Raw genomic sequence first — 21,066 nt, 5'->3', positions numbered from 1 at the left:
CTAACCACAGTAAAGGGTATTTTTATTTTCCTTGCAGCGTCTTGAGGAAATTATGAAAAGAACTAGGAGAACAGAAGCTGCAGAGAAGGTAGATACTTCACTTCATCCTCTCTTTGTAGAAAACATTCCTACCTTCATATATAGATACATTATCTTTGCGGAGCTCTTTGCGGAGCTCTGGCCCAACGGTTGCCATTGGTTTGATTTGAATTAATTTATAATGAATGATTTTAGAGTGTTGTGTTGTGTTGTACTGTTGTACTGTTGTATTGTTGTTAACCGCCCTGAGCCCGGCTTTGGCTGGGGAGGGCGGGATATAAATAAAATATTTTATTATTATTATTATTATTATTGTTATTGTTGTTGTTGTTGTTGTTGTTGTTGTTGTTGTTGTTGTTGTTGTTGTTGTTATTATTATTATTATTATTATTATCTGCCAGTGGACCTTTTAACTTTTTTATTTAAAAAAAATGATTTATTTTACAGAAATCAAATGAGCAGCAAAATGGGGAGATAGCAAAGGAAACAGGTATTACTTTCTTGATCCGCATCTACTTTCGTTCTGAAATGATTATTATTCACAGCATGACTTGAGTAGGAGAGAATTTTAAAAGCTAGCAGTCCAAATATATTTAATGAAAAGTCAATGATGAATCAAAGCATGTGAAAGCACATGATAGTCTGCTACAAACATAATTATGTGTGCAATTAAATATATAATTATCAGTGTGCAATTAAATATATAATTAGGAATACAAGCTTTTATTAGTTTAATTGCCAGATTAATCAACCAAAGCTTTAAATAATTAGTCAGTTGGGGGTCAGTTTTAATCAGTATGGGCAAAATCATCAGTCTTTCCAGCTGCACATGATCTATTGCCATGGCAGGGTCACTGATTTCAAGTGTAATTATGCTACTGTCATAAATTACTTTTATTTGCATTTTTTAAAACATGAAATTGGAAGGGCATAAATTATCTGTTACGATTTCTAAACAAAAGAGGTGCAAAAGGAGAGATTTCTTGCTAGATTGTTTTGTCAAGCCATGATGTTGTTACTAATTAGATATTAGAGGTTTTCCTAACACCAAGAGGGAAACCAAGTTGTTTGCAGAGCTTAATTGGATGCAGAACCCTCTATTTCTGTCTTTGCTTTAAGCCCGGAGCATATGATGTGCTAAGACAACCTTTCCCAACCAGGAACTCTCCAGATGTTTTGGTCTCCCAACTCCCATCAGCCCCAACCAGCCAATGGTCAGGGGTGATGGGAGCCTGGAGTCGAAAACATCTGGAAGGCACTGGGTTTGAGTAGGATGTGCTATGAAATTAAGACAGGAAAAAAAGTAAGTCTGTTGGTACAACTAAGGATGATCCAGATGAGCGGCTTGTATCTCAAACAGGTTATTCAGATCTAATTTTTCTGTGTGCATGTTTGGCACATTGGCTTCCTCGTGTTCATGTTTATTCTGTCATAGATAGTCATAGTCATTTTGTGGCTTGTCATCCACATCAGTAGGAGGAACTTTATGAGTTGTTTCTGGAGGAGTTTTCATCCCTCCTCATAATTGTTCCTCTCCTGTTACCCGCTGCCTTATCTGTTCTGAGCACGTACATGGATTGAAGTAAATGCACCCTTTTCTGTCAAAAGTGATGTGGAAAACTTTCCCCCCTTTCTCTAGCTGTGAGCACTCCATTAAGCCCTGCGATGGGTTCTCAGGTTCAGTGTGTGCCAGAATCTCCACGGAACGGGGAATTGCTCACCCATACCCACGTGCTAATTTCTCATCAGCCCACAGTCAACCTTGACAGGTGAGAGACCTGAACTGAGATGTCTCTAGCAATACCTGATGTTTCTTCTTACTGAGATGAAAGCGTATTAAATCAGATTATTTTCCCTTTTTGGGTGTCTCCATCAGAAAGTTTTCATCGCCTGCTCAACACAACCAAATACCCCCCAGCAATCAAATACACTGAGTACTACTGTATTCAGTGTCTGTCAAATGTTCCTACATTAAATATTGTCGTTCTTATCAAACCACTTAAAAGCACAGCTTGCTGCTTGGTAGCTAAGAGCATACCCTTTAAATTTTAATGAGACATTTTCTCCTCCTATCTGCACTACACCATTATTGAAAAAGAAGTTGCTGTAGAAAATACATTGCTAGATTTCTGCTTTTCATTGTACAGAAAAGAATGCTAGCTCTCTTACATGAGTGTCAGTCAGCATGTCTCTGAGTTTTTTTAAAAGCTTTTTTAGAACTAGAATCAGAGCAAGACTATCCTTTGTGTATACAAAGATTTCTTTGCACTTCCTGGGCGGGGGGCACAGTTAGCAGCGGCACAGCTATCTAGCTTCTCGCAGAGTCACACTTTTCACACAAAAGCTTGGAGGAAGCTTGTTTCCCACTCTTCAGAATAAGCCATCGAGAACCTTGTGCTTAGGCATGTCTCTTCTCCTCTCCTCATCTTTCATGCTCACGAAGAGGTGGTCAGAAGCTTCCACTTTTCATTTTAAACTAACTGCCGTTCCTTATGATGACCAAATCGTCATCTGCATATCCATGAACAACAAAGCAACAAGGATGGCCAACCTGAACAGCACTGGTTATTGTGCCAGAGCAGGAAAGGTGCCTTAAGGCAAAATAAAAACAGCTACTCCAACCCTTAACACTATACAAAGCTCATTAAAAGTGAAATACGTTCAGTATTTAAAGGGAAAACTGCACCCACCAATGTTTAATTCTGCTTCAAATTAATTAGCAAGTACCACCTGGCTGTCAATATTTATCATTGTTGTCAGGCCTTCCCTGACAATTGTGTATATCGGTTATCTGTCTCTTTAGATTGAATGTTATATCTGCAAATTGTGTAAACTCTAGAGAGGTATATATTGGCAGAAAGGCAGGGAGGCTGCTAGGAGACTAAAACAAGAATACCTGATGCATCCACTTTGCATAAATAATATTGAATTGTTAAATCAGAGGACACCTTCTTGACGCTCATGGGTTAGAAGTGCTGAAAATTTGTTATTGGCCACTATTTTGACATGACCAACCGTATTTGCATTGTAACTCATTTTGCACCATTGGTGCCTGACAAAATTCTGTGTACATAAATGTTAAGAAGAGCCTGCCCCTCCAGTGACCTATCTAGTCTAGCATCCTGTTCTCACAGTGGCCATCCAGATGCCTGGGAAAGCATGTGAGCTGGGCATGAGCACAAAAGTACTCTTCCAGAAGTACTTCCCAGAAACTGGTATTCAGAAGATTAATGCTTCTAACAATGAAAGTAGGACATAGCCATTGTGACTATTAGCCATTGATAACCTTATCCTCCATGAATTTGTTTAATCTTCTTTTAAAGTTGGTGTAATCCAACAGATGGAGCTATATACTGAATCAGACCATTTGATGCATCTAAACCATTTTTGTCTATTCCCATGGCTAATGATTCTCTAGGGCCTCTAGCAGAGGACTTTCCCAGCATGGCTGCCTGAGATCTTTTTAACCAGAATGATTAAAGACTGAAGTGTCAACCTCCTATTTTTGCAAACCATGTGCTCTTCCACTGAGCTGTGAGTTTACATTAACAGAAGCTAGTCTAGTGTCCGGCAAATGCTGCATATTGCCAGTGCATGAAAAACAAAGACAGCACTGTAAATTCATCTAAGAGAGTTTTGAACAGTTGTTTTCAGTTGTTTTCATAGAATTGTAGAGTTGGAAGGGTCCCTGAGGATCATCTAGTCCAACCCCCTGCAATTCAGGAATATGCAGCTGTCCCATACGGGAATCGAACCTGTAACCTTGGCATTATCAGCACCACCCTCTAACCATCCAAGCTATTATATTCTTGTCACTGCTGTGCAGCTTGTGTTGATTCCAGTGAAATCAATGTTTCAACAGTGTAGCAATTGTTTCATATTCTATTTAATGGAATAATGTTACTGTAGTGGCTGGGGAAACCCAGCCAGATCGGCAGGGTATAAATAATAAATTACTATTACTGCTATTACTACTACTATAATTATTATTATTACATAGATGTGATGCGATTGTTTGACTCTGGAAATGAAACTGCATAATATGCAGTCAGTTACACAGAGTTAGTACTGACTTCTTTATACAGTGGTACCTCGGTTTACTAACTTAATCCATTCCGGAAGTCCGTTCTTAAACCAAAGCCGTTCTTAAACTGAGGTGCACTTTACCTTATGAGGCCTCCTGCCGCCGGTGCCCTTCCACCATTCGGCTTCCATTCTTAGACCGAGGTAAAGTTCACTAACCGGAACATTACTTCAGGTTTTGCAGAGTTTGTATACCAAATAGTTCGTAAACAGGGCTGTTCTTAAACCAAGGTACCACTGTATAATACTATTTCTCCTGTCATGATTATTCTTGTATGGATAAAAGCAATGTGAGCTTATACATTAAAAAAGTTATAAGAATCAGGATGTTAGAATGCTAGATAGTGGGAGGATTCTATCAAAAATAGGACATTGATCTTCAACTTGTGGGAAAGGCCCTGGCCAATGTGTAGCACCACTGCTTTTTCTTAGAGGAGAAAGAGACATTCAAAGGAAAGCATTTGGCTTAGCTCTTTAATGGAAATCAGCACAGCTGAAAAGCACTTAATCTTTTGTGACCTAATTATTGTCAGTGGTGGAAATTAATTCTTTACTACAACAAAAACGATGCAAGTACTGAACTTTGCACACTGTATACAGTAGTGTAGCATACAAATGTAGAAGAAAAATAATCTTAAAATGTTTTATAATCCATAAGATATTTTCATTATGTTTCAGTAATCTCAACCCAGGAAAATATCCAAATGAAAACGGAGTGTCTATGCAGAATGATAATTTTGAGGAGGTCATCAGCTTGCCCATGGGAACGAAACCATCCAGGCTGGATGCTATGAACAATGATGATAAAAATAGCCCTGACATTTCTTTGACTCCCATTTTGGCCTTTGAAGAGAAGGGGACCCTTGGGCCATTGCCTCAGGTAGATAACGTTCAAACACATCAAACAGCAGGTAGGTTTGCTTTAAATCTCTTGTTGATTTTCTAATGGGCATGAAGTGTGGCATCCGAGATGTTTCTAGCAAGTGTCTGGATTCAATTTTTTATTAAGTGCAAGTTCAGGACATGGAACAAATTGTATAACCTCTGCTTTAAAAACGTTTGTCATGTTGCAGCCCAGTTGGAAAGATAGAAATAACTAGGAACCTGCTGGTTCGATTCACTGGGCCAATCTAAGATTGGAATGAATTATTCACCGCAAAGAGAAAGAGCATATACCTCATCGTTTCTCCACCCAAATGTGTGTTCTTTAAGAAACCGGCTGTTTTGATGAGGCAAGATGACAAGATGCAAAGGGCAGGGTTCTTATAACTTTAGCAGAGGTACAGGAATAGAAACGTCAACCAGTGCAGCTCTTTTTACCCATTCAGGACAAGATGCATCTGTAAGATCATCCTCTGCTACTCAGCAATTCTATTTTCTTTTGCATCTGATCACCATACGAAGCAACTAAGTCCTTGATTAACATTTTCTGTCTGTGACTCTTCCATGAATGGGAGGACTCCCTCCATTGATTCAAGGAACTCTGACCCAATGAAGGCTCTGCTAACGATCCACTGATTTCTCCCTTCAGCCTCCCACCCTCATATCTCCTACACTGTTCCAGAAAGTCCCTTAACTCTATCAAACATATTTGCAGGTGGCACAGGGTGGGTGGAAGGGAGAATCGGTGAAAATCACCTCTTCTCTCTCCTTCTACCCACAGAAGTAGCCAGGGTGTTTTTATTATAATAAAAGTACTCTTTTTTGCTGTTTGTTCCCTATAAAGAACTTTCCTTCTCTGCTAATTTGCTCTTTATTGGCTTTTCTTCTAGAAGTTGTCTGATCTCTGCTTACAAATTACCAAAGGTGGCATAAAAGTCTCTGCAGCCAGTGGAGTTCCTTCCATGCTATGAAGGAGTGTGGTAGTTTTTGCACTCTCGAGTTTTCTAAAGATTTCTTGGACACTGTTTTTTTTGGGGGGTTTTTTAAGGCCATAGTAAAACCAGCAGAAGAATTTATTGGGAATAGACTTGGATTACCTTTCTATCAAATAGATCTCACCACTAGGAAAAATCATGTTTCATGTGCATAAATTGCTTATATCCAGCAAGTTCCTTTGGTTAGCATAACAGATATTTTCTGCATTCTTGAAGACAAAAGCTTCACTGGATTCTAACAATAACGGGCTGATTGGGGTAATGGACTTGTTTTCTGTTGTTTTTGAAGATGGGTATTTGGTTTTAAAAGGTATTTAAAATCAGCAAAATATCTTTTACATTTTACGGATTGAATACTTGAAAAGTAAATGCCTCACTGCTCTACAAGTAGGGCTACTGGGGTGTTTTTTTATTTAAGCCTTTTGGTTTAAATATTATTGCAGAGAACTCTTAATTATGGGGGCAACATAGAGGCTTCTGTATCAGGTTCTTGTAAATGTAACTCCTACATGGACATTCTGTATATTTAGGCATCACTACTGTCTTCTTGCATTTTCTTCTAAAAAATAAAATAACATAGCAGGTTTTAAAATGTGAAAAATTGAAAGCATTATTTTTTCATGGATGAAATGGAAAACCTGTTGTTATCCTAGATAATGTATTTATTAATTTTGTTCTGTACAAAATAAATCATAGAAAATGTGCTTAAAAACTACATTGTAAACTTGATTTTTCCTAGTTTCCCTTCTGTAAGGGAATTCAGGGGATAAAAGCAAAATCTTCTGGCATGATGTGGGTCATTCAGCCCCATACTTGGATAGTAATGGGGGGAGTGGAGAGCTCTCTCTAGCTGATGATGTGATTGATGCAAGAGACTTCTACACACCCGGACCAGATCTTTTTCTCATGGTGTTTTGGAAATGCAGATCTCTGTGTGTGGTCAACAAGTACTGCAATAGAAAATAATTTGGAAGGCTCCAGTCCTTTCTGTTAAGGTTCTGGCAGGGACAGCAGGACTTGGGCTGCCTGTAGCCTGATTGACTTAGACTGAGCAACCCTGGTTAGGATTGTTTCAGCGTACAAGTGCTGCAGGCTACTCAGGTGAAAGTTGTATGTTCAACAGGAAGCTCTCATATCCTGTGGAGAGCCAGTATGGTGTAGTGGTTAAGAGCGGTAGTCTCGTAATCTGGGGAACCGGGTTTGCGTCTCCGCTCCTCCACATGCAGCTGCTGGGTGACCTTGGGCCAGTCACACTTCTCTGAAGTCTCTCAGCCCCACTCACCTCACAGAGTGTTTGTTGTGGGGGAGGAAGGGAAAGGAGAATGTTAGCCGCTTTGAGACTCCTTAAAGGGAGTGAAAGGCGGGATATCAAATCCAAACTCTTCTTCTTCTTCCTGTGATTCTATGTGCTGCTCCTGACATTTCCCCCTGTCATAAAGAGAAGTAATTTGCAACACACTTGAATTCATGTAATTGATTGGGTACATGCTGTGTCAAAGAAAATTATGCCAACTGTGTTGGGAATTATGTGAGACGATGCTGCTTTGTGGGCTAGAGTGAATTGGAGGAGAGGAACAAAAGCCAGTCTGGACTTTTTAGTAATTGTGGTATGGCAAAAACAAAATATTTTTATGTTGTTCTCTGTGCTCCCTGTACATAGCTATTATTATTTTTTTAAATGCCCCAAATATGTAGTTTTTGCTTCTATATAGGATATACGTATCAAGTAAACTTCATATAAAACATGTGCATTTTTAATATTTACTTGTTGGTGCACTGGTTGCTGTTGAACAAATATAATGTGTCTATTTGGGGAGCTGAATAGAGGAAATTTCATCTTAGCTCTTTTGTGTTCGAGTTGGAGATGGGTTTCAGATGATGCACTTTAGGTTAATACAAAACTGCTGTGTTCCTGTTTCCTGTATAGAGGGCAGTACTTAGTTTTTAAACCCTTTTTATTTTTCAGCAGAAGGCTGAGAGAAAATAGCCACCAGTGTCATCCTGACTCCTGTGTGCACAGTGGAACTCCTGAACAGACAGGCTTTCCCATTCATGTCAATAGAAGGGCAGGATTTCAATGTGCTTTCCGTTTCTGAACACATCTCTCCTCTCTGATAGATAACAGGGGAAGCCCTTATAGGCAGGAGAGCTCTGTGTTGGCTGTGGAAGCCTTTGTACGTGCAAGTTAAGAAGCTACGGATGTATCGGGGCATTTGCACTTTTTAAATACATAGAGAAAATCAGTGTGCTCATGTGTTGAATTGTAGCCATATAGTTGAGCTACTAGTCACATGAAATAACATAAAAGCAACAGTAGTCGAGCGATGTCACAATGGCCACCAGCTTTGAAGGTTTTAAAAGAGGGTTAGACAAATGAATGGGGGACAAGGCTAAAAATGGCTACTAGCCATTGGTGTGGCTGAATCCTACCTTCAGCATATGTATGCCTCTGAATACCAGTTGCTGGGAATCACAAGTCAGGGGAGTGTTGTTGTACTGAAGTCCTGCTTATATGGTTGTTCTAAGGTTCTGCAAATGGTTAGTCAATTTGAGAACAGGATGCAGGACAAGATGGGCCTTTGCTGTGATCCAGCAAGCCTCTTATTGTGTTCCTAAGCACATTCAAAAGCAGTTAATCCAAGATGACATTGACTTAAATCCAAGGGTTCTTTTCCTCCAATAAGAAGGACTTCTTCCCTAGGAGGATCCAACCCAATTATTCTCAAATGTTACCGCAATGAATATTATAAGAAGATAGGAACTGAGGGAAAGAGTTTATTTCTTTTGACATGACTCCTCCTAAAGCACAATAGTGGTCTCTGTATGATTTGTTATTTGGGCAATGTAAAATCTACCTGCCCTTAATCAAGAGTGCCGTCATTCATAACATGGTATCATAAATGCCCTTGCCATAATTCAACTTAACATCCATTTTCTATTAAAAGTAGAACTCATGGGAACTTTTTAGAGGAAAATATTACAACATGGTTTCAAATTTACTGCTCAAACGTTTTTCCAAATTATTGCAAATTTGTTCTGACATCCATAGGTATGGTCTATTCCAAAATGATGTGTATTAAATGAGGGATCAGTGTCAGGGACCCTGCATAACAACTTTCTGAAGTGTTTGAATTAGGGAAAGAGTTTTGATAGACAGCAGAAAGAGAATTGCAAACAGAAATAAATGGATGATACTTGTGTTTCTCACTTTAGGACATATCAAAGTGAATGCCGGTGAAGTCCTACTCATTTGCTAGTGAGGCAGTTATAAAAACTAGTGATCCAGGATTGTCTAGATGTTTCCTGCCAGGTATTTTTGGTGTGGGTGTGTGTGTGTATAGGGATGCAGTGAATTTGGATGACATGGGGTATCTATTGCTTTTCTAGAATTTGTTGCTCTTGGGTTAAAATCATCCAGGTTTGTGTGTGTGTGTGTGCGCGCGCGTGTGTGTTTTAAGCTGAAGGAATACTATTTTAATTAAATCCTGGAGAAAGCTAATCAGTTTTCTGAAATGTGCCAACAAATTCATGCTTTGGATAATGTGCTAAAATCCTCATGCTGAAAACTGAGGTCTCAAAAGCTGTAAAGTGTTCCCCCACAACATATCCTTAGGCAATGAAAGTACTGATTGGTCATTCATGTATAAACACAGGCTGACTTGGGAGCATTATATAATAGTACCAGCTAGCATGATACATACTTTTCACACACATTTCTTTCTCAAAATGTAGATTTTAATAAAAGATTATAAAATTTCACTTGAAAAGCTAAGATTTTATTATTTACAACTGGTTATCTGGAAGGGGTGAAATTAGGGTTCAGGTATTCTGAAATGGGAGACTGCCATCAACTTGCAGATGAGTTTCAGGCCATCAGAAATGCCTAGGCAGCATGAAGATATTTGCCTCGTGAAATGGATTGCATGTTGCCAGAGCTGAACCTAGAGCAAGATTGATTAGTCTACCAGTATAGGGTCTCACAGTTCATGAATGCCTCAACAAGGACAATGCAATGCTACAGTCTGTACATCTAAGGATAGTGAAAGTATCCTCAGGCCTGGCCTATGCATGCACATCCATGTATCAAATAATGAGATGCATTGTATGAATCAGCCATCATGGATCAAATAGCACTAACAGACCTTTTATAAAACTTCAAGCACAGTGCTTTTTAGTAGAATCTGCAGAATCGCCCACACATCCTACTGTGAGTCATCAAGCGCTGAATAATGGAGCAGTAATACATTACTGTGTAAACTGGTCCCTAATTTCCACCCATATGGAAGTTAAAAGTCCTATTGTGCATGTGCTTGCTGTGGATTTGCCCACAGCCATAGCGTGAAACTGAGACACCCACATTATGAGTCAGCTCCCTATACAGAGGCAACAAGCTAGCCACCCAGAGCGACACCACCTAGAGCAAAACGCATAGGGTGGAACAATTCTTCAGGTGTCCATATGTCTGACAGCAATACTGAGAAGCTCCTGTGTTTCTGCAGTTTGTTGACGGACTTGGTCAAGGTGCTTCTTCAGTTGGCTCTGGTTGAATGCTGATGAAAACTCTGCATCTAAAAAATAGGGAAGCAACAACTCAACTTCTAGACCTGCACAACTCATCATATGTGTACATCTTGCCCTGGTCCACAACTATACAAAACATTGGAGAGAGGTTTCGTTCTCCTGTCTTGCATTCAGCTTGGATCTACAAAAATCTGACATTCATATCAAAGCCAAATTGACCAACTTTGAGAACAGGAGTTATCTATTACTCACACCTAATATATTCCTTGTTGTTTTAATACTTTCCAAGAGTAAGTTAGATACATCCTTTGATCATTTACTTGTTCAACAATGTCTCCTGAGAATCTTGCTTCCTGCTTTCTTTGCTAGGGGTATTTCCCCACTTTCAGACACAGAGTGTGATGATAATCTAAGCCATTTATCAAACATTTATGCATGGAAGTTATTTTGCATTCCATGTTAACCGATACATTTTTTAAAAAAGTAAGTCAGGTTTGTTTGGTGCTGGAAGGTGCATGCATAACTACTTTTCCACTGTGATTTTTTAAAAATGCCAAAAAAGAAGACTACTCCCCACTTTTTTATGAGAACCGTAAATAGCTGTTTCCAGGATTCATATATGCGATTATGAGAACAGATTCACTTCCAGTAGGAAGCCTTGTAATGAATACGGCAAATGAGCCTGTATAAAGTTCTGATTGCATTCTCAGTGAAATGAGAGTCAATTAACTTTCCACCAAACCTTTTTTAAAGGAGGACTTTGGTTTTCATAACCAGAAACAGGCAGGACTCAGCTGCGCATTATAGCTGCGGTGCTTCTGGTAAGTACTAATGAGCTTAGCTGTTATGCCATAGCATAGGAACCCCATGGGATGCTATGTGGCGAGTGATACAGCAGTCCATACCTTTCTGTAATATGCAGAGAGTGGATATGCCCAGATGCTGAAAGCGATTCTCTTGGTGAATAAGATACTTGATGAGGTATTGCTGTACCTTGCTCATATGAGATTTCAACAAAGACACCACCTCTTCTGTGCAATTAATTTGGAGACAGGAATAATTACAAAACTGAATGCACGAGGCAACATTTTACACACTTAACCTGGGAGTAAGTCACTGAACAAAGTGGGATTTCTTCTGAGTAAACATGCACTGTAAAATGTTGATACCCCATTACATCGCTGATGCACTATTTGGTTTTCTTGTTACTAAGTTGTTGGGTGAATGACAAATTATAAATTGGTATTCATAGTTTGGGAATGCTTATGATAATTTTATGGTGGGAAATGTATGCTTGGGCCGATGTTTAGTGCGATCATTTTTATTGTGTTTTTTATATTTGTTTACTATGTGATTTGCCTTGAGACCTTAATAAATAAAGATTTTATAATGCTAATTAATAATATTCAGAATTCATATATACCAATCATGAATGCCAGTATGATATTAAACTTCAGGTTTGGTATTAAACTTCAGCCTTAAACTTCAGGTTTGGTATGGTATTAAACTTCAGCCTTAAACTTCAGGTTTGGTTCATAAAGTTGAAGTTTGTAACTCAGAATAATAAGATTTCTTGCTGATTTTGGCCGCTGTAATAATAATAATATACACTCACTGTGATTATTCTGAATCTAACACTTATAACATCTGTTATTTTAAAATGTTATATGGTGCATTCAACAGAAACATTATGTTTATGTTATCATTGGTTATTCAAATCAAGCGTCACTTCATATGACGCACAGTGATGCACAAATATTTTAGCGGCTTTGTGCAGTGTTGCTATCTTCAATAGGGAAATGTAATACTGAGAAAAGGATTTACACAAGCAAGACAGAAGCTCCTGCCATGAACTCAACATGTATTCTTTATACCCAAAGGAGTCTGCTGGTGTGGGACAACTGATAGATGCAGCTGCCACTTAGTCCAGAAAGAAAAAAAAATCTTAGGGAGTCCTATTGTAGCCCAGGTAACTCTCTGAAAACTATCCTAGAATTAGCAGGATTAGAAAATAAATAAAAGTTTTGTCAAAGCTGACTGGTACAGTGTTCTCCCCTGCTATTCAACCTGTTTGGGCCCATGGGACTTCTGTTGTTGTCACTTGAGTGATATCAGGCATGCTGGAAATGCAAACATCAGATCTTTTACATTGATACGTACTGTGCTGTAGGAGGTGTTTGATCACAAGGGCAGCGTGGAACGAAAGCTCTGCTTGTTCCACTTGGCCAGCCAGTGTCGCCAGACTGCATACCACTGAGTCATCCGCCAATTCCAGCATGCGCACTGTGGCTCCCTCTGGTGGTAGAAGAGCAGAGTAAAAGACTAAATCAGCAGAGTTGAAATAAAAGGAGACAAATGAACAGCCCTAGGGCCAAGGCTGAAAAGAGACTAGCAGAGCTTCAGAGGCCAGTAAAATGGATTTCAGAAGACTGAAATACATACATAGAAAGGGGGGTGTCAAAATGTTCAGAAGCAGATATAAGTGGGAAGATTCCTTAGGGAGGGTTTCACCAATGGGAAATGTGATGCTCTGCTGCCCTGCTACCTCCCTTTCCATACATTCAGCTAGTAAACACCTAGAGGGTACCATGTTTGCCTCTGCTGGTCTAGAAGCACTAGAGAAATTACTAGCAATGTCAACACTATGTTACCGATACAACACTTTGAGTTGGGATTAAAATCACTTGTCTGCTGTGTTTCACTCCTATTAGCAGCTCTGTTAGCTATGCAACCAGTGGGATAACGTAGAACTGACTGTGGGAATCCGTTGATTTTTATGACTGCCCTTTGGTTCCCTCTGTGCCCCAAAATTGTAAGGCTGCTGCAACCCTATGCACACTGACTTTTGCGTAGGTAAAGGCTACAGCACTTCCTTCTGAGCAGACATGCATAACACTGTGCTGTAAAGTTGGCAGCAGCAACGGAAATCAATGAGTACAAAATGTGTGTGCTATCAGCCCATCCACTCAGCACTCTGGATGCCCCCTTACCATGTTTCATCAGGTCAACAAGAGAAGACATCACACAGTGAAGAGATTCCTCTTCTAGAAAGTCTACACTCTGGACAGCTTGAAAAAGTCCTTCAATGCATGGACTTTCTATGACTCTCTGCAAATAACAAAAGTAGATGATGTTGTTACATTCATTCTGAAAATTATGGTGTGTCCCCCCCCCCCCCGCCGCAATAATAGATGCCAAGCTCATAGTTTGCCTTGGGCCTTCAGGGCTGTGCCTATTCAGCTGTTAAGCCCAGAAATGTGTGCAACAAAGGCATCTGTGGGGATTTAATCTATGCAAATACATGTTCTCTTAAATGCCCTAGTTATGCATCATGACGCCCTGAGACTGTCCCACCAGGAGAGTTCAAATTACACGGATGTGCTTGAAATTAATGAATACAGAGTAAGTCTGCAATGATATGTGTTACAATAGCCTTCATTTCACAAGAAGCCATCAAGTGTGTGATAACAAGGCAATCTGGGAGATGGTATGAGGAGCCAAGAATATATGGCATATTTCCTGCAAACATTTATCCATACACAGTGGGTTTCCACTTTCTTGAGCAATTATCATCTAAGGCCCTTCTTTGTGTGCCTCCTCCATGAGAGGTCTGGAGGATGGCAACATGAAAATGGGCCTTTTCTGCAGTTGCTCCCTGTTTGTGGAATGCTCTCCCCAGGGAGGCTCATCTGGTGCCTTCATTATATAGCCTTAGGTGCCAGGCAAAAATGTTTCTCTATAGCCAGGTCTTTGGTTGGTTGAGCATTCTATGGCCTTTTAAATGTGTTTGTGGGAAGGGGTGTTATTGGTTGGTTTTTGCTTTTGTTTTATTATGTATTTTGTGTTCTCATTTTGTATTTTTATGTTGTGAACTGCCGTATGGTCTTCAAATGGAGAACAGTATACAAATTTAATGAAGGAGAAGGAGGAGGAACAGGAACAACCTAGTTGAAAAAGCATGTATACCAACAAAGCCAAATTTCCAAAAAGCCTACAGTGAAGGCGTAAAAGTCACAACTTGCTTTTTATTTGTTGGTAAGATTTTTCTTGTGTACTTTTTGAAACACATGGTCATTTACTCCCTTGAATGAAGCAAAGACGATGTTTCATTTTAATTATAAGGTTAGCAGATGTCCCTGTTTCCCGGGGACAGTCCCCAGATTTACAAATCAGTCCCCATACAAAATCCATTGAAGTTGAAAAGTGTCCCCAGATTCATTGAAAAAAATCTGGTAACCTTATTTTAATCTCACTTAGTGAAGTGAAGCCTTCAGAACAATGTGTAATCCTGAAAGGGAGACTTGGCACTCACCTGTATGCTTCTGGAAAGGCTGAGATTTTTAATAAAGCAGGCAGCGTGACCTACAATCACTGGGTCCATTTTCCAGGTGAGCAGCAGCTTCCCTACCGCCTGCAGCACTTCATCACACATCAGTGCATCCTGCAAAGGGAAAGGTAGCCAGTGAGTAGCTGAAATGAAGGCAGCAGAAGAGACATGGTTCTACCATACCACTGTGAATGGGACTAGAGATGGGTGATTGAGATATATAGATATATATATCACTTAATTGTTAATAAAACCTCAAAGCAGGTAAAAAAAGAATAAAAACAATAATCAGTAAAAAAACCATCCCCAATTAAAACAAGTATTTACAACATTTTTTAAAAAAATTAAAAATCAGCAATAAACTAAAACCAGAAAACACATGCCAATATTCTGCATGTCCAGACAAACCTTTTGAAACAAAACAAAAAATTCCTTCCAGTAGCACCTTAAAGACCAACTAAGTTAGTTCTAGGTATGAGCTTTCGTGTGCATGCACACTTCTTCAGATACACTGGAACTTTTGAAACAAACATGCTTTTCTTTTTTAAGCAGGCACCAAAAAGAGTAGAGTGAATGAATTACTAAGGAATCAAAGAGATATGCTTTAAGTTTTTAAAACTCTTTACATTTAGGATGAACTGCAACAAGTGTATGGCAATTTAGGAGCTACAAAGCTGGGATGGAGAATTATGAAAAACTCCACAAATTGTTGTCTCTTAGTGTTTCAGTCCCAACTCACGGCAGCAATGCAGAGAAATCAAGCCTGCACTACCTCCAAACCACATCAGATGATCTTGAAATGTGTGTGCGCATCCAATGGTACATGCAGGATTTGACTTTCCTGTTCCACCACAAACCTCCCATGTTACAACCTCCATTCATTTTATTGATGCCTGTGTCCCACCATATAGAGACTCATATATCACTCCCACATCCGAATGCAGATGGCAAGTTTATATTACAAAGATGTGGGGCTTTTCTGTTTGTTAAGGAATGAAGGTGCTATGAAGTCAACCAAACCCAAAGTCACCAAAGAACAAACGATTTCTTCTTCCCTAGGAACACAGTGTAGTGTTGGTAACCACTGAAACATTAGTTCATCTTGGTTGGAAATGTTAGCTTTGTCCCACAGTTTGTTTTCCTGCTGGGGTTCCCATGGAGAGCTCCTTTTCTACTTCACTTGGAATTCAGGTCAGAGCAGAATGGGAATCCTTGAAAAGGTCTTTAAAAAAAACAACCCCAGGCTGGAGGGCATTGAAACCAGTAGTCTGGGCAAACCAAGATGAAAAGCTGACCCAATAGAAGACAATATAAACATCTCTACTGAGGATTAATTGTTCAGGTTTCCTCTGTCACAGAACATTTTCTCCAATGCCAAAGCAGCTATGCCATCCATCACAACCACAAATGGATATTTGCTACAGAATGTGAATCTCAAGAAGACAAATTAGAACCCAATATGATTATAATCAGAATTTGTTCCCAGCGCTCCCTTTCCAACCTTATTTCTGGATATGCACATCATCCCACACTTTCAAATGCATGCTGAAGCCTTTTCAGAATGAATTTTGAATTATTGTCTACTGATCACCTGGCCGCGTCAAACTGTCATTTTAAATGTGTTACCTTTGATGAAACTTTCGTCCACTGTCATCTTTCAAGGTTGAGCTGCCTCGGAGCATTACGGCCATGCACATTTGACTAAAGCTTACAAGGCAAAGGGTAATATAAAACAGAAATGTGTACCTGGTTGTCTGGGTGCTGGGATAAAATCCGGAGAAGAATGATGGAATTGTGCTGAGTGTCTTTCCTGTTAGATGCCAGGAGAGGGAGCAGGTGGGACGGGATCCCCAAAGCAAGGATGCTGGTCTGACCACTCTCTGTTTGGAAAATGAGAAGGTTGCTCAAGGTCATGTGTGCAGATCAATAGAAGCTGCTTTGGAGAAAAAGGATTTGTGAGAGAAAGGGGCCTCCTCTAGACTGACTCAATCAAGTCAGCTGGACTTCACAGATCAGGCAATGTTATGTTATGACAGTATAGAAGTTAAACTTTAGGTTCTGATTTTAATGAAAAGTCAAATGAAGATGAAGACCAAACTGCACAAGAGGGTTGGACTGGTGTTTGTAGAAAGGCACTGCTGGAAAGAATTCTCTTCAGAATCAGGGGACTGAAATTGATAGAAAGGGTACAAAGAGTTGTGTTTCTGTAACTTTGGTTGGGATTGTGGTTGTGCAAAATCAGCTGCTAGGCGCAAGTGATTCTCTCTCTCTCTCACACACACACACACACACACACACAAAACAGTGCTTTTTTCGGGGGGGAATGTATAGGGGTACTCTCATTTTCCTATTCATAGGAATACTATTGAAATACTGCCCCTCAATGAGGCCAAACTTAGATTCACAAAATGTTTAGGGGTATGCATACCCCTGCGGCCCCCCAGAAAAAGCTGTGTGTGTGTGTGTGTGTGTGTGTGTGTGTGTGTGTGTGTATCCTTATTCTTGTCTACTTTATCCTCACAGAATTGACAGTTTAAGAATGGTAAAAGGAAGTGTATGGATTTGTAGTTATAATCCATATTAATGATCTTGCTTGTCGATTTAAAACACAGAGAGACATCTTTCATTACAAGCACATGAGCAAAAATGTCAGTGGCCAGGGATATTTTTCACCAACTCCTCCTTCAGTCTCTTTTCTCCTTCTCTAGATGGTGTAAAACTTCCACATGATCTTTCTCCCGCCCCAAACATCTGTGGCAGAAATGTGCCTTGAGCATTGTAAGGTATTGGTCAATCAAGTTTTACTAATCTTTACATCAGTCTGAATGCTGGATTGGTTTGCAGTCACCTTCTCTGAAAAACTGAATCCGTGATTGTTGGTATATTTTAGAACAACAGTACTGTCACTCTCACAGCCTCTGGTAACTGAAGGGTTCATTAACTTTCAAAAAAAAAAAAGTCACACCATCCACGTGCCTGAAACCAAAACATGGTATTCATCTTACTTAAAAGAACAAAGAGTGACTTGAGGACATTCCTTCCAGAGGCTAGACTGTACAAAACACAGGAAGGAGGGGGTTCTATTTTTGTATGTTTTAAGTGACTGCAATTTTTCGTTTATTAGCAAGCTAGGACTGTAGTACTTACCACTCGCGGCTAAATTCCTGAGACAGACACAAGCCTGGTTGGAAACCTAGTTGCAGAAAACAAAGAAATCAGAACCCAACAGAGAAAGAACTTTTGGCTGTGAAAAGGCCGCAAAGCTGACTGGTCCACAATAGCTTCGTGCAATACTTGCTAAACCTCCAAAATGTTCTGACAGGATTATGGGTCAATGATGGGTAAAGTTAAAATGTAAGCATGTCCTCTGTGGCGACATGAGGCAAAACTAAGCCTTTAAAGCCAACTGTGAGAGTGCCCCATAGATATCTGAGAGATACTCAAAAAAGCGCCACTTATGGGTGCCTAAAAGTACAAGGATGTGTAGCCTTTCAGAAGAACAAATTGCTCTTGATTTAAGGTGCATACACACCATATATTTAAAACATTTAAAACACATGACAATCCCCCCAAAAAGAAAAGAATAATGGAGCTGTAGTTTAACAGTGCTACAAATGGAAGCTCTGTGAGGGGTAAACTACAGTGCTCAGAATACTCCGAGGGAAGTCACGTGCTTTAAATGCATGGTGTGTATGCAGCCTTAGTGAACAATCCAGTTAATTTTGCATTTGTTTGGGAAGATCTGTAATTGTGAAATTTTACTCTCCACACTACCTCACAATCTTCTCCAGGCAGAGATTAGGAAAAAGCCCATCCCTATATTCCCAGGCCATCACTGTGAGAATGAAAATATTGAACCAAGAGATCTCACCATTATTTAAACATGGAATCCCCTCTGACTGTAGGAGATTCTGAGTTTGATCTCTTAGAAATTCATGGAAGATGCCACATCTAGCTAACTCCAGCCTTTGTGTATTCTTGCGCCCCCATGCTGAAGAAAGCATCTTTTCAGTCATTTCCCTATACACAAGATATTTACCCTGCAGTCCTAAGCATACCTTACTTGGAAATACACCCCACTGGTATCAAAATAATATTTCTGAATAAACCAGGGGGGCTGTTAGTAAAACAAACCTGCATAATCCACAGCTTTACCTTGTCCACAGATGAAGACAGAAGGAAAAGGAGCATCTGCAGAAGAAACCTATCACCGGTTTGGAGCATGGCTTTATGGTGCTGCGAGTTTGTGGCCATGTTGCTCAGAGCTGCACAGCTATAATACTGTAAGAAAGAGAAGTGTTGTGATTTTGAGAAAGGAAAGCTTGTGGCCAAGGGTTCTTAAACTGTGGTCAAGACCTCACAGCAAATGAAAGGGACCATGACTGATGATGGCGTTCCTAGGGTGATAAAATTGAGAGAGTATTTGCATACAGCATCTCCCTGCATTTTCTGGATTGGCACTGTAGTACACCTCCAGGAGTTTTGGGAATGTCCCAGGAAAAAAAGAATATTTGTCCAATGAGACACAACTGTGATCGCTACAGTCCACACTGTGTAGAGAGTCTGGGTGTCTAAGAGTCAAAAAAGGGGGACAATACTGCATCGGTGAGATGACCAGATCCCTTTTCTTAACAAATCACTCACACACTATTTTGTCCCCTTCTGCTAGGCATACTGCATAGATTCTGCTAGGCAAATGGCATTCTTTGCATTCATAAAATACTCATCATGAGGCTGTTTACAATTCTCAGGAGTCATAGTAAGAACAGAATAAAAATCTACACTCCAGTCATGTATTTTACATGTTTGCATTTCTCTTGCACTAGCCTATTTGAAGATGAGAAAGAAGTATTTGTTCAGTTCTTGAATCTCAAACAGGTTAGTGCCTATTAATAGCTATTTCCAAACAAAAGTTGAGAACAGAACTGAGGAACTGGAATACCCCCTGGCTATTTTCTTTAACCCTACAACAAATCTGAACTATGAAATGAGCACCTTTCTTCAAGCTGCAATGACCTGTTTTTTCATTTCACTAAAAAGCTTAGCAGTTCATTTCCAAGGTGCACAAACATATGTAGTACCCCCCTCCAAGCAAAAGTATGTGCAACACCATTGAATTACTAATTTCTGGAAGTTAAAATGTTAAAAGACTACTGTCTCGTCTATCTTTTCCTGCATCTGTAGGTTCAGTTGAGCAGCTGACTATTTCCACAGCTTTGAATGCTCAAAAACTTCTGTTTTAATGTCAAGTTTACCTGTACTTCCGAATCGGGAGACTGTAACAAAATGGTGAGGACTGGAAGAGCACCTTGTCGAAACAAAATTTGATGAATCCATTCTGCAAGGGAAGAGTGGTATTGCTAATGAGCTATTTTGACCAAATGAACATTCTCCTTATCATCACTGCATAGATAAGAGCTAAAAATAGCATTTTCTGGGAATAAGCCCAATTGGAATCAATTGGCTTTCCCGCTGAGTAGACATGATTTAGCATTGTACTTGAAGTAAAACATTTCATTTTAAAGAAAACAATAGCTTTGACGATAAGTTTCCCTTGCCACAAATTTCTGTGTCAATGCACTTGGCCCATTGAAATAAATCTCCTGCAGCCTAATACCTGATTGCGTGAGGTTAAAAATTGCTCCAGCTGCATTTTGTTGGACTCTTGGATCATAGGATTTAGAAAGGGCCAGTAAGGGTACCACTCCTCCTCCTGCTGCGATGGCTTCATGGCTGACATCTGGCAAAACAACAGGGCAAAATAGAAATCAATGAGGTTTCTTTGGAGGAAGAAGTATCCATGTTCCTCCAGGCACACTTTAAAGAACAGAGAGTGGACAGCACGAAAACAGTTGCAGCATATGAGTTGGGGGTCCTGGGTGCCTAGTGGCAGAATGAATAATGTTAAGAGTTTACCATCAGGTTTTTGTGAAGAAGCTTATTGCTATGGGTCACCTTGAAGCAAAACCTGACTTTAGAAAGTACACTTCATCATTTATTAATATCTGAACCCAGGACTCCAAGGCCAACTTTATATTTATTGCACAGTATGGGGCCAGTGACTAGGCAGTTCTTAGGCAATCCTGGAGGACTGCATTGGCTCCACTTGTGTGTCTGTGAAGCACCAAGCGTGTCACCACCCAGAGCCATCCAGGTAAGCTGCAGTCAAACTGGTGTCAGAAGTGTGCCTCCACAAGCTCAGCCCCACTACACTGACCA

At 39.9% G+C, this 21,066-nt stretch overlaps 2 protein-coding genes across 9 annotated transcripts in view; one reads left to right on the top strand and one right to left on the bottom strand.

The window, feature by feature from the left end:
- MAP7 (microtubule associated protein 7) overlaps nucleotides 1–6,711 on the top strand; it is a 97,763-nt gene extending 91,052 nt beyond the window's left edge. For all 4 annotated transcript variants that reach the window (XM_081855293.1, XM_081855292.1, XM_081855290.1 and 1 more), the window contains exons 14-18: nucleotides 38–88; nucleotides 487–529; nucleotides 1,679–1,808; nucleotides 4,801–5,033; nucleotides 5,895–6,711. In XM_081855293.1, coding sequence (XP_081711419.1) covers nucleotides 38–88; nucleotides 487–529; nucleotides 1,679–1,808; nucleotides 4,801–5,033; nucleotides 5,895–5,905 — 468 coding nt within the window. In that variant the 3' untranslated portion in view covers nucleotides 5,906–6,711. The remainder of the gene's footprint in view (nucleotides 1–37; nucleotides 89–486; nucleotides 530–1,678; nucleotides 1,809–4,800; nucleotides 5,034–5,894) is intronic.
- A 2,612-nt stretch (nucleotides 6,712–9,323) lies between these two features.
- LOC309338961 (uncharacterized protein) overlaps nucleotides 9,324–21,066 on the bottom strand; it is a 19,739-nt gene continuing 7,996 nt past the window's right edge. For 4 of the 5 annotated variants that reach the window (XM_081856506.1, XM_081856510.1, XM_081856507.1 and 1 more), the window contains exons 6-15: nucleotides 20,465–20,587; nucleotides 20,103–20,185; nucleotides 19,003–19,128; nucleotides 17,995–18,040; nucleotides 16,594–16,727; nucleotides 14,833–14,961; nucleotides 13,511–13,628; nucleotides 12,681–12,815; nucleotides 11,426–11,551; nucleotides 9,324–10,567 (exon numbers count right to left, since the gene is read on the bottom strand). In XM_081856506.1, coding sequence (XP_081712632.1) covers nucleotides 10,446–10,567; nucleotides 11,426–11,551; nucleotides 12,681–12,815; nucleotides 13,511–13,628; nucleotides 14,833–14,961; nucleotides 16,594–16,727; nucleotides 17,995–18,040; nucleotides 19,003–19,128; nucleotides 20,103–20,185; nucleotides 20,465–20,587 — 1,142 coding nt within the window. In that variant the 3' untranslated portion in view covers nucleotides 9,324–10,445. The remainder of the gene's footprint in view (nucleotides 10,568–11,425; nucleotides 11,552–12,680; nucleotides 12,816–13,510; nucleotides 13,629–14,832; nucleotides 14,962–16,593; nucleotides 16,728–17,994; nucleotides 18,041–19,002; nucleotides 19,129–20,102; nucleotides 20,186–20,464; nucleotides 20,588–21,066) is intronic. The other variant, XM_081856508.1, reaches the window with a different exon arrangement.

Source organism: Podarcis erhardii (genome assembly GCF_964252035.2).
Source record: "Podarcis erhardii genome assembly, chromosome: 3".
Lineage (NCBI taxonomy): Eukaryota > Metazoa > Chordata > Lepidosauria > Squamata > Lacertidae > Podarcis > Podarcis erhardii.
This window is presented reverse-complemented; position numbering and strand designations above follow the sequence as displayed.